The sequence below is a fragment of the Triticum aestivum genome, chromosome 6B, assembly GCF_018294505.1.
Source record: "Triticum aestivum cultivar Chinese Spring chromosome 6B, IWGSC CS RefSeq v2.1, whole genome shotgun sequence".
NCBI classification, from domain to species: Eukaryota; Viridiplantae; Streptophyta; class Magnoliopsida; order Poales; family Poaceae; genus Triticum; species Triticum aestivum.
The window spans coordinates 116,637,210-116,650,067 of NC_057810.1; the positions used below are offsets into that span (position 1 = coordinate 116,637,210).

Below are 12,858 nucleotides of genomic sequence, written 5' to 3' on the forward strand. Positions count from 1 at the left end.
AATTATCGTCAAGCTAGTTTCATCACGCTCATATGATTCACGTTCGCTACTTTGATAATTTGGTATGTGGGTGGACCGGTGCTTGGGTACTCCCCTTTCTTGGACAAGCATCCCACTTATGATTAACCCCTATCGCAAGCAACCGCAACTACAAAAGAAGTATTAAGGTAAACCTAACCATAGCATGAAACTAGTGGATCCAAATCAGCCCCTTACGAAGCAACGCATAAACTAGGGTTTAAGCTTCTGTCACTCTAGCAACCCATCATCTACTTATTACTTCCCAATGCCTTCCTCTAGGACCAAATAATGGTGAAGTGTCATGTAGTCTACGTTCACATAACACCACTAGAGGAAAGACAACATACATCTCAAAAATATTGAGCGAATACCAAATTCACATGACTACTAATAGCAAGACTTCACCCATGTCCTCAGGAACAAATGGAACTACTCACAAAGCATATTCATGTTCATAATCAGAGGGGTATTAATATGCATTAAGGATCTGAACATATGATCTTCCACCAAGTAAACCAATTAGCATCAACTACAAGGAGTAATCAACACTACTAGCAAACCACAGGTACCAATTTGTGGTTTTGGATACAAGATTGGATACAAGAGATGAAGTAGGGTTTGAGAGGAGATGGTGCTGGTGAAGATGTTGATGGAGATTGACCCCCTCCCGATGAGAGGATCATTGGGGATGGCGATGGTGATGATTTACCCCTCCCGGAGGGAAGTTTCCCCAGCAGAACAGCTCCGCCGGAGCCCTAGATTGGTTCCACCAAGGTTCGGCCTCGTGGCAGCGGAGTTTCATCTCGTAAGCTTGCTTATGATTTTTTCCACGGTAAAAAACCTCATATAGCAGAAGATGGGCATCGGAGGGCCACCAGGGGCCCACGAGACAGGGGGCGCGCCCCCACCCTCGTGGCAAGGGTGTGGGCCCCCTCTGTTACTTTCTTTGCTCAATAATTCTTATTAAATCCAAACATGACTTTCGTGGAGTTGCAGGTCTTTTGGAGCTGTGCAGAATAGGTTTCCAATATTTGATCCTTTCCAGCCAGAATCCCAACTGCCGACATTCTCCCTCTTCATGATAAACCTTGTAAAATAAGAGAGAATATCCATAAGTATTGTGAGATAACGTGTAATAACAGCCCTTAATGCAATAAATATTGATATAAAGCATGATGCAAAATGGACGTATCAACTCCCCCAAGCTTAGACCTCGCTTTTCCTCAAGCAGAAGCCAATATCGAGAAATATGTCCACATGTTTAGAGATAGTGGTGTCGATAAAAATAAAATACGGACATGAGGGCATCATGATCATTCTTATAACAGCAACATATATTGATTTTTTCATATGATTTCTTATTCTCAAGTAACAATCTATTCACAAAGTCAAGTATGGTTTAGAAACTTCATTGAAAACTACAAACAATAATCTCAGTCATTGAAGCAATTGCAATTTATCATAACATCAGAAAGAGTCAAGAATAGAGCTTTTCAGCAAGTCCACATACTCAACTATCATATAGTCTTCTCAATTGTTAACACTCACGCAATATTTATGGTTATGGAGTTTTAATCGGACACTGAGAAAGATAGGGGCTTATAGTGTTGCCTCCTTATATTTTACATCGAGGGTAATGTCCACAATAATAGTTTATGCTAATGAACATCCAATTGGATATATGTATCAGGATCTTTCCAACACGAGGTGCTTGCCAAAGGATAAAATGAAAAAGGGAAAGGTGTGGAGATCACCTTGACTCTTGCATAAGGTAAAAGACATAAAGTAAAAGATAGGCCCTTCGCAGAGGGAAGCAGAGGTTGTAATGTGCTTTTAGGGTTGGATACAAAAAATCTTAATGCGAAAGAACGTCACTTTATATTGCCACTTGTATATGGACCTTTATTATGCAGTCCGTCGCTTTTATTGCTTCCATAACAAGATCGTATAAAGCTTATTTTCTCCGCACTAATAAGTCATGCATATTTAGCGAGCAATTTTTATTGCGTGCACCGAGGACAACTTACTTTAAGGATCTTACTCAATCCATAGGTAGATATGGTGGACTCTCATGGCAAAACTGGGTTCATGGAAATTTGGAAGCACAAGTAGTATCTCTACATGATGCAAGGAATTTGGCTAGCATGAGGGGGAAAGGCAAGCTCAACATGTTAGACGATCCATGACAATATACTTTAACTAAGATGTGAGGAAACATAAACCATTACACTACAGGAATCAGATAGTTTGCCGTCTGGCGAGTACAGACGGCAAAGAGCAAAATATAGGCAAACATAGACGGCAAAGAGGATGCCGGCAAAGGCAGCTTTGCCGTCAGCTGACAGCAAAGTCTTTGGCGTCTGCCAATCACTTCTTTGCCGGCATTCAGAGGCTGCCACAGACGGCAAAGAATATGGTATTTGCCGTCAGTCAAACTTCATCTTTGCCATCAGCATCAAACATCACATACGGCAAACAATCTTTTTTGTTTTAAACAAAATGAACAAATTGTCCAAGTGCAGAGTCGATGGGGAACGAACACCACAGTATAAACATTTACTGTTCCAAGAATGATTGGATTTTACAACACAAACTACTATATTTACACAGTATACACCAACAGATCCAAAACAAAACTATATTTCACAAGCCAAACGGATTACACTTCAGTACAGTACATGAGTTCGATCTGGACGCCGCGCCTCCGTGCAACCATACCGTGTGCCTGTGCTCACCGGAGCAGCAGCAACCAGCAGCCACACCCCTTCTCCTTCCTTTCTCCATGGACAGGAGCACACCAACACCACCATGGACGTCCGCGAGGAGCTCAAGTCGTCCGCCGCCAAGGCAGAGCTCGCCACCCTCCTCCGGGCGCTGGATCGGGTCGCGAATCCCCGGATCCATTGGACCCCATCAACTCCGTCAGCGCCAAGCCCCACCGCCGGCAGAGGGGAGCAGCGGAGGCAGAGGCCCGCGAATCGAGAGAAGGGAGAGAGGGAGGAAGAGGAGAGCAGCGGAGGCGGACCCCGGCGGCGCGCGGAGGCCAGTGTCGCGCGGAGACGGGCGAGGCCAGATGCGGGCGGAGGCTGACGGCGCGCGGAGACGGGCAGTGGACGTGTGCGGGCGTAGGCGGCGGCGCGTGTAGATGGGCAGGGCCGGATGCTGGCGGAGGCCGGCGGCGCGTGGAGACGGGCAGAGCCGGGCAGAGGCCGGCAGCGGGCGGCTGCTGGTGCTCCGCTCCGGCGAGCTGCTGGTGCTCCAGCCCCGTGTGGCGTGCGAGATGCGTTTGGGCGAGGGGGCGTGGGGTGTGTGGTGTGATAGCACATGCGGGTTGTGGAGGACGTGGGGTCATGGGATTGTGTGGTGTGCGTGGTGAGTGGTGGAAGATCTGGAGGGAGTGGGTTCAGATGATGCCACGTCAGTGATCCGCGTGATCAATCCGCGTGGTGTGTTTTCTCTTTGCCGTCTGTGGAAAAAAATATAGACGGCAAAGAATATATTCACTGTCTGTATTTTTTTCACACACGGCAAAGTACTAAGTTTGCCGTCTGTATTTTTTCTGTAGACGGTAAAGAATGTATTTGCCGTCTGTATTTTTTTTGTAGACGGCAAAGAATATATTTGCCGTCTGTATTTTATTTGCAGACGGCAAAGTATGGATTTGCTGTCTGTATTTTTTTGGCAGACGGTAAAGTATGTCTTTGCCATCTGTATATTTTTGCAGATGGCAAATTATTTCTTTGTCGTCAGTGCCAATGAAAAACTGACAGCAAAGAGCATCACAGACGGCAAATTAACTTATTCCTGTAGTGTTACGTTGTCTTTCTTGTCCAACATCAACTCTTTAGCATGTCATACTTTAATGAGTTCTCACAATCATAAAATATGTCCAAGATAATATATTTATATGTGAAAACCTCTCTTTCTTTATTACTTCCTATTAATTGCGACGATGACCAAAACCATGTGTGTCAACTCTCAACAACTTTTAAGCCTCATACTTTCTATGGGTGAAGTCATTACTATCCATAAGATCAATATGAACTCTTTTATTCTTTTTATTTTCTTAAGATCATGGCAAGATAGCAAATCCCTTGACTCAACACTAATCTTTATTATATATAACTCACGGACTCGATTACATAGATGGATCACAAAGCAAAACTCGAAACTAATTCATACCAAGACTTTATTCTACTAATCTAAATATTACCAAAACGGTCGAACTAAGTAAAACGGTAAAGATAGGAGTGTGATGGTGATACGATACTGGGGCACCTCCCCCAAGCTTGGCAGTTGCCAAGGGGAGTGCCCATACCCATGTGATTATGTCCTTGTAGGTGGTCAAGAAGGAGTTGTTGATGATGTAGGCTTCCTTCTCAACTTGCCCTTGAGAATGAAATTCCGCTCCCTCAGGTAATCGATCTCTCGCTCAAGGCTAAATATTCTTTTGCATAGTTCCTGTTTGTTTTCTTGCAAAAGACGAAAAGGGATAAACTCGATCTTGGGCCTCTTTGCCCTATCCAGGAGGCTTGACTTTTTAAACTCCACGTGCATATCCCGAGGTTGAGGTAACGGGACTTTGTCTTCGTCTCCTCCTTTCCCTTAGGCTCATAGTCTTCTTCTTCCTCAGTGGTCCAGCCATAATGATCCAAGTCCACGTAGACTTTAGGGTCTGCAAGGTAATCAGCCACATAGCTTTCTCCCTTAGAATCCTGGGATGACATGTTGCTCGAATCTGTGACAGAAACAGCTCGAGACAAAGACAAAAGATTTTTGCGTGATACGGTGGTCAAAACCTTCGAGAGATTATATAATGAACTTTTACCGACCAAAACAAGTAACGTGCAAGAAAACGGAGTCCGGGAGGCACATGAGGTGCCCACGAGGCAGGGGGCACGCCCAGTAAGGGAGGGCGCGCCCTCCACCCTCGTGGAGGCATCGTGTCCTTCCCGAATTACTTATTGCTTCCCTAAATTTTTAAATATTCCAAAATGGAGAAAAATTGCCATTAGAATTGTTTTGGAGTCGGTTTACTTACCGTACCACATACCTATTCCTTTTCGGAGTCTGAAACATTCTGGAAAGTGTCCCTTATGTATTCCTCCGGGGTTACGGTTTCAATAATATTAGTTTCAACATTTATAGGGTTACCTGAGATATAATGTTTGATTCTTTGACTGTTCACCACCCTCGGACTTGTGCCTTCGAAGTTGTTGATTTTTATGGCACCAGAACGATAGACATCTTCGATAATGTAAGGACCTTCCCATTTAGAGAGAAGTTTTCCTGCAAAAAATCTTAAACGAGAGGTGAATAGCAGCACATAATCACCTACGTTAAACTCACGCTTTAGTATCCTTCACTACACGAATTAGCTACTTTGCCGTCCGCCGGGACGGACGGCAAAGGCAAGAACGGCGGACGGCAAAGGCCTTTGCTGTCTGCCGCGGACGGCAAAAGGCTCCGGCAAAGTAAGGATCGGCAAAGAGCTACTTTGTCGTCTGCTTCCGGAGGCTGACAGTAAAGGGTCCTTTGCGATAAGCAGCGGACGGCAAAGAAAGCTGACGGCAATAAATACGCTGTTAGTCCGTTAGATGGCTAACGACAGCCTTTGCCGTCAGCTGCTGACGGCAAAAATTATCTGGCCTTTGTCGTCCGCCTGGTGACGTCAGGTGGACATCACTGCCCACCTATTCTTTGTCGTCCGCCACTGTAGGCAACTGTGGTGACCCTTTGCCGTCTCCCACTGTAGGCAAACTGGCCAAATGGGTCAGCTCTCAGGGAGCACAGGTGGCCGCCAAGTGTCTTCTTTGCCGTCTGCGGCGGACGGCAAAGGGTTCTTTTTCTGTTTTTTTAAATCCAACAATTTTCACAGCACACACACACATACACACACACACACACACACACACACACACACACACACACACACACACACACACACATATATATATATATATATATATATATATATATATATATATATCACAGGGCTATTTAACAGCAAACATATGACATATCCAGCACATAAGTTTCATCGTACATACATATATAGTTCCATCCATTCATACATAGCAAGTTGCACATACACATAAGTTGGAACCATTAGGAAGTTGCACATACATATTACAATGCAAAGTTTCATCAAGATAGGAAGTTCCATCATAGCAAGCTAGAAGAGAATGAAATAAAAAACAAGCAATCCATCATAGCAAGCACTCCAACATAGCAAGCTAGCTTCCGAGAAGTGAATGAAATCTACAAAATGGCAAATAAGAAAGTTAGGAAAAGGTGACTAGAAGAAGAAGACTAGAAGAAGAAGCACTCCATCGTTTGTGAGGTAACTTAGGTGAAATGGATCGTTTATGGGCTAACTTACGTAAAATGCATCATTTTATAGGTAACGTAGGTAAGATGGGTCATTTTGGAGCTAACGTAGGTTAAATGGGTCATTTTGGAGCTAACGTAGGTAAAATGGGTCATTTTAGAGCTAACATAGGTAAAATGGATCATGTTGGAGATAATCTAGGTAAAATGGGTGATTTTAAAGCTAACTTGGGTAAAATATATCATTTATGAGCTAACTAAGGTAAAATGGGTCATTTTCAAACTAACTTAAGTAAAATGGATCATTTATGAGCTAACTAAGCTAATTATGCCGTTTTTTACATAAGTAAGCTAAGTACATGTCATTATTGAGCAAACCTAGTTAACTAAGCATATTACAACTAACTTAGGTCATTTTGGAGGAAACAAAGCTAAGTATAGATCGTTTTAGAGCTAACTTAGGTAAAATGGCTGGTTTTGGAGGTCAGTAAGCTTATTAAGGCATTTTGGAGGGAAAGAAGCTAACTCTAGGTCATTAAGGTAAGCATATTGAAGGAAATAAAACTAAGTCTAGGTCTTTATGCATTTGTTAAGCAAAAAACTAGAGAAACTTACAGTGATCATGGAGGTGTAGGAGCAGGCTGGCTTGTGCCAGTAGCTGGAAAAGGATCGTGTGATGCTTGTCTGGAGTTACGCTGCACCAAAGATCATTTCCAATGTTTCGTTAGCAGGATGACACTCAAATGTTAAGACTAGCAAGTAACGTCCATTCAAATTAAACTCACCATGGTCTCAGGAGCAATCTCTAGATCAATGGCTATGGAGCCACGTGACCTCCCGCCACCAGATATCATCACCTGCTTTGGATCAATTGGACCCTGGCTAGGGTTAAAGTCCTCCCCTTTCCTCGGCTTCCCCTTGACTTTCTTGTAAGAGGTAGTGTGGGCCATGGCATATAGGTCGTACCCCTCTGGCACCTTATCCGTCTTATTGTAGCATGCTTGAAAGAGAGACACAAAGTAAATTAGTAATTAAAGGGCTCAAGCTAGAATGATGAATGAATTGCATGAATCATGAAGCAAACCACATACTCAGTTCCGCCCGAACTGATATAAGCTGGAGTTGCCTTGATGGTGTGGCACACCTTCAATTTGGGCACGTTTGTCCTTGGACTCAGTCGGCTCCCCTTCCATCTTTCAACACCTGCCATGACACAGAGTAAATGAAATTAGTACAACATAAAAAAATACCGACATGAATAATAATATGTATACCACTTAAGTGTATCATCATCAAGTAGAACATAAAAAAATTGAATACCTGACACTACTAATAATCTCGATCAGTATCATCAATAAATGCATAATCATCATCATCGCTATAATCAATAACGGGCTCATAGGGTTCAGTGGCATCAACATGTGGAAGGCCACCTTGACGTAATTGGTCAAGCATTGACAAGTCATCCGCAGCAGTAACCTCTTCTTGTTCCGGCTCTTCTTGTTCCTCCTCTGGGGTGATGTCGGATTCACTGTCGTTGTCTACTTCAATGTCTTGGGGTGAAGTATAGCGGTTCTTGAAACGCTTTTTGGAAAGACATGTCTCTTGGAAGAATTCTCCTTCATATGTATCTGGGTTAATGTGAGGTTCATAATCCTGTTCCTTTGGGGGAGATAGTCTAGCACATGGCGGCACTTCATAAATGACATCCCAACCTTTCAGATTTGGATTAGTTCGGCAGGCCCACGGTAGATAGAATACTTGGGTCTCCTATTGAGCCATAATATAGACATTAGGAACATCTAAATGGGTGCTTTGGTTGATTTCAACTAGCCCTATATGTTCATGAGTCCTTCTAGTCTCCTTCGGCTGAAACCAATAACATTTGAAGACTACGACATTCGGTGGGTTTTCACCGTAGAATAGAAGTTCATAAATTGCTTCAACTCTCCCATAATACTCGGTACCTCCTTCGCCGATAGCAGATACACAACAATTTGTAGACTTTCAGTCGGCCATAGATAGCTCTTTGCCATAGGTAAGAAAGTGATACCCATTGATGTCGTATTTGTCAAATGAACGAACCTTATAGTCAAAACCATTAGCAACTTGTCTCAATTCGGCATCCATAGACTCTGAATTATCCTACAAGTTTAATACGAAAGGATTGTTGCATTACACACAAATTACCGTTTGTTTGAACCAAGAGATGAAACCGGGATAGCCGCCTCCTTGCTTTGCGAGAATCTCATACTCTTAGACGGAATCCTTTTGGATCACTGCTGCATGTACACATTCATATTTTCCCCAGATAGTTCGGCCCTGGAATTATCAACGTCAGGAAAATGTTCTTTCTTTGCATAATCTGTATGGGGGGGGAGATTGAGTGGAAAGACAAATACGGGCCAACAACTGTATTGGGTTGCCGTCACAACAAACACACTGAACCCATCCGTGCTGACACCGACTCGAGGATGCCTCAGATCTGCCGCTTTGTCAGCATGTAATTCATCAAACTTTTTCCACGCAACACCATCCGATGTGTGTACCATCATCAGATTCCCATCAGCATCTAGTTCGGTTCTTTTGCCTATTTTGTGCCATGTCATCTGTCTGGCCGTCTCTTCAACCATGAAAAGACGTTGAAGTCTTGGTACGATTGGCATATACCAAAGAACACTAACAGGGATTTTGGTTTGTGTCTTCTCACCCATACCGTTGTCAACAACAACATACCTGGAAGACATGCAAATGGGACAATAGTTCAAGTCCGCATAGTCAAGCCTAAATAAGGCACATCCCTTCTCACAGGCATGTATCTTCTCATAGGGCATCTTCAGTGCACGGAGGATTTTGTCCGACTGGTACAGGTTTGCAGGCATTACATGGCCTTTGGGTAGAAAGCGTCCAAATACTATCATCATTGCGTCGTAGCATTCTCTGCCCAAGTTGAACTGAGCCTTCAGAGCCATTACTTGTGAGATGGCATCCAACTGACAAAGCTCAGTGTGCTTATGAAGCGGATGTTTTGAAGACTCCAACATTTCATTGAAGGCCTTTGCAGATTCCTCCATCTCCTTGTCTGAATCCCGAGCATCATCATAGTCTTGCACCATGTTTTCCATCCCGGTACCATGCTCGCCGGTGCAATGACGATCCACCTCAGCTCGGTCACGTTGGGCAGAATCACCATGATATGTCCACACCGTATAATCGGGCGTAAAACCACTCTTCTGCAGGTGTTTGCCCATTTCAGCCTCTGTCCTCTTTTCCCAATTGCCGCACCGGAAACAAGGGCACCAGGTTTTCCTCTGGCCATTTGCAAATGCGGCTTGCACAAACCCCTTGGTTTTTGTGAACCATTCAGCGCTCCATTTGTTCTGACCAGTGTGACCGGTATACATCCACTGACGAAATTTATGCGTCGGATCCGGAGCAAAACATATGGGAAAACGAAGCCAACACTACTAGGAAAAGGCCTACTAGTGGCGCACCAGTTTTGCCTACTAATGTCGCACTACTGGTGCGCCACTAGTACCACGCCACTAGTATTATATACTAATGGCGCACCACTGGTGCGTCATTAGTATCTGGTATACTAATGGCGCACCACACCATGCGCCATTAGTATAGAGCAGCATGCGCCGTTAGTATGCCTCCCAGGGGGCCATATTTACCCATGTGCTTTGGTATACTAATGGCGCAATGTGGGGTGATGCGCCATTAGTATCCTTTGGCATACTAATGGCGCGCTGTGGGGTGATGCGCCATTAGTATTAATATTAGTTTTTTTTTGTTTTTTTTTATTTTTGCACCGGTTACAAAATATATTATTGGACAGAATATAGACAGCACCACATAGCAACAGCAGATTCATCGAATACAATAGAAGGTTAGTCTCGGAACACAATTCATCATATTAGTCTCCGAATTCAAAAGACCAAAAAAGATAGAACATTACAAGTCTCGGAGACCGCGAGTAGCGAGTTTGTCTTCACATTACAAGTCGATATCGATCATCTAAACTACCATCACATAGAAGAGAGCTGTGGTCATCACGATGAGCATCATCGGGATGAAACTGTTCTTCATCCAGTTCCTCCAACGCTCCCTCCTCTCTCCCGCTAGATAGCGGGCATATCTAGATTCCGCCTCCGCCCTAGTGGTGTACCCTCTGTAACTGTTACCGCTAAAATGGTGAACCTGTCTCCGGCACTCCTCCCAGTCGTCGTAGACTCCGGGAACCTTACCCTTGTACACGACATACGACGGCATCTCTATGCACAAGCCAAACAACAGACAATACATAAGCAATATATAAGTATGCAACAAAAGGATCGGAAGAGAAAAGCAAGACATTAATAGCACAATTCATGGTCCTACTAATAAATAGCATCGATTACATCTAAGTTGAACGACTGTCCAAACCAAAGAGACATACAAGTTCATTAAAGTTTAATTACAACATGAGCTAATTGATGTTTCAGAACTACAAATAGCATCACTACTTTCGACTCAACTCATGGGACCGGAGCGTGGATGAAGCCGCCGTCTTTCGTGATGGTCATGAAGTCGCGGGCGTTGTCAGCCTGCATTTGTAGCGTTCTGTCTATCTCACTGTTGGACGGTTGATCTCTAAGGTAGAACTGCCCCGAGGTACGAAGGACATCTTGATGGATGATTTCTGCAAACTCCGACTGGATGCGAAAGAATTCTTGTCGGAGGTCCGCGTCCTGGATTGCCACCAAGGTTGCAGCCCAATCTTTGACATTATTTGGTACCAGAAGGTGATTATGGTCCTGAGGGAGTCCCGGATTAGGGGGTGTCCGGATAGCCGGACTACCATCATCGGCCGAACTATCATCAGCCGGACTATCATCATCATCGACCGGACTCCAAGACTATGAAGATACAAGATTGAAGACTTCGTCTCGTGTCCGGATGGGACTTTCCTTGGCGTGGAAGGCAAGCTTGGCGATACGGATACGTAGATCTCCTACTATTGTAACCGACTCTATGTAACCCTAGCCCTCTCCGGTGTGTATATAAACCGGATGGCTCTAGTACGTAGGACACAACAACAACCATTACAATCATACCATAGGCTAGCTTCTAGGGTTTAGCCTCCTTGATCTCGTGGTAGATCCACTCTTATAAACATCCACAATATCAATTAATCAAGCAGGACGTAGGGTTTTACCTCCATCAAGAGGGCCCGAACCTGGGTAAAACATCGTGTCCCTTGTCTCCTGTTACCATCCGCCTAGACGCACAGTTCGGGACCCCCTATCTGAGATCCGCCGGTTTTGACACCGACATTGGTGCTTTCATTGAGAGTTCCTCTGTGTCGTCACCTATAGGCTTGATGGCCTCTTCAATCGACAACGACGCAGTCCTGGGTGAGACGTTTCTCCCCGGACAGATCTTCGTATTCGGCGGCTTCGCACTGCAGACCAACTCACTTGGCCATCTGGAGCAGATCGAAAGCTACGCCCCTGGCCGTCAGGTCGGGTTTGGAAGCCTAAACTTCACGGCCGATATCCGTGGGGACTTGATCTTCGATGGATCTGAGCCACAGCCGAGCGTGCCGCGCTGTCACAATGGGCACGACCTAACTCTGCCACCGGACAGCACCTTGGAGGCCGCACACGAATCCGCTCCGACCCATAGTCCGGAGCTGATCGCTCAGATCGAGGACGGATGGCTGGACACCACCTCGGGAGCTGCAACTTCTACGGCGGTGGAGCCGAACACTTACCTTGTCCCGCATAAAGCTCATGACTCCGAGGTGCCGGACCCTCTGCCGGACTCCGAACCTCCTGCGCCCCTGCCAGTCGAATCCGACTGGGCGCCGAACATGGAATTCACCGCTGCGGACATCTTTCAGCACTCACCCTTCGGCGATATCTTAAATTCGCTGAAGCATCTCTCGCTATCCGGAGAGCCCTGGCCGAACTACGGCCAGGATGGTTGGGACGCGGATGACGAAGAAATTCAGAGCCCACCCACCACCCACTTCGGAGCCACCGTCGACGATCTAACCGACGTACTCGACTACGACTCCGAAGACATCGACGGTATGGACGACGATGCCGGAGACTATCAAGAACCAGTGCCTACAGGACACCGGAAGACCACCTCGTCATACGACATATATATGGTGGGCACCCCAAAATATGGGGACGGTGAAGAAGCAACGGAGGCTGATTCCTTAAAGAAACAGCCCAAGCACCGACATCAGCGGCGCCGCTCTAAATCCCACCATAGCAAGAATAGGATTCCGGCACAGGAGATAATAACACCCCAGAAAGTGCCAAAGACAACCCCCTCCAGCACGATCCAGCGCAGGAGGAGGCAGAAGCAAGCCCTCACGAGAGGGCGGCAGACGAAGAGGTCGAGGATGATAATTACTTACCTCCCTCCGAAGACGAGGCAAACCTCGACGACGACGAATTCGTCGTGCCTGAGGATCCCGTCGAACAAGAGCGTTTCAGACGCAGGCTAATG

The 12,858-nt window shown here is 45.4% G+C and overlaps 1 protein-coding gene across 1 annotated transcript; it reads right to left on the reverse strand.

Moving 5' to 3' along the window:
- Positions 1 to 2,564: 2,564 nt before the first annotated feature.
- Positions 2,565 to 3,381, reverse strand: LOC123133701 (uncharacterized). Its single transcript, XM_044553126.1, has one exon. It carries the CDS (start codon positions 3,345 to 3,347, stop codon positions 2,688 to 2,690), a length of 660 nt encoding a protein of 219 aa, XP_044409061.1. The 5' UTR covers positions 3,348 to 3,381; the 3' UTR covers positions 2,565 to 2,687.
- Positions 3,382 to 12,858: the final 9,477 nt, after the last annotated feature.

Bases quoted from the DNA above. Each gene is read 5' to 3' on its own strand.
- LOC123133701 (XM_044553126.1), bottom strand. From the start codon at position 3,347: ATGTGCTATCACACCACACACCCCACGCCCCCTCGCCCAAACGCATCT.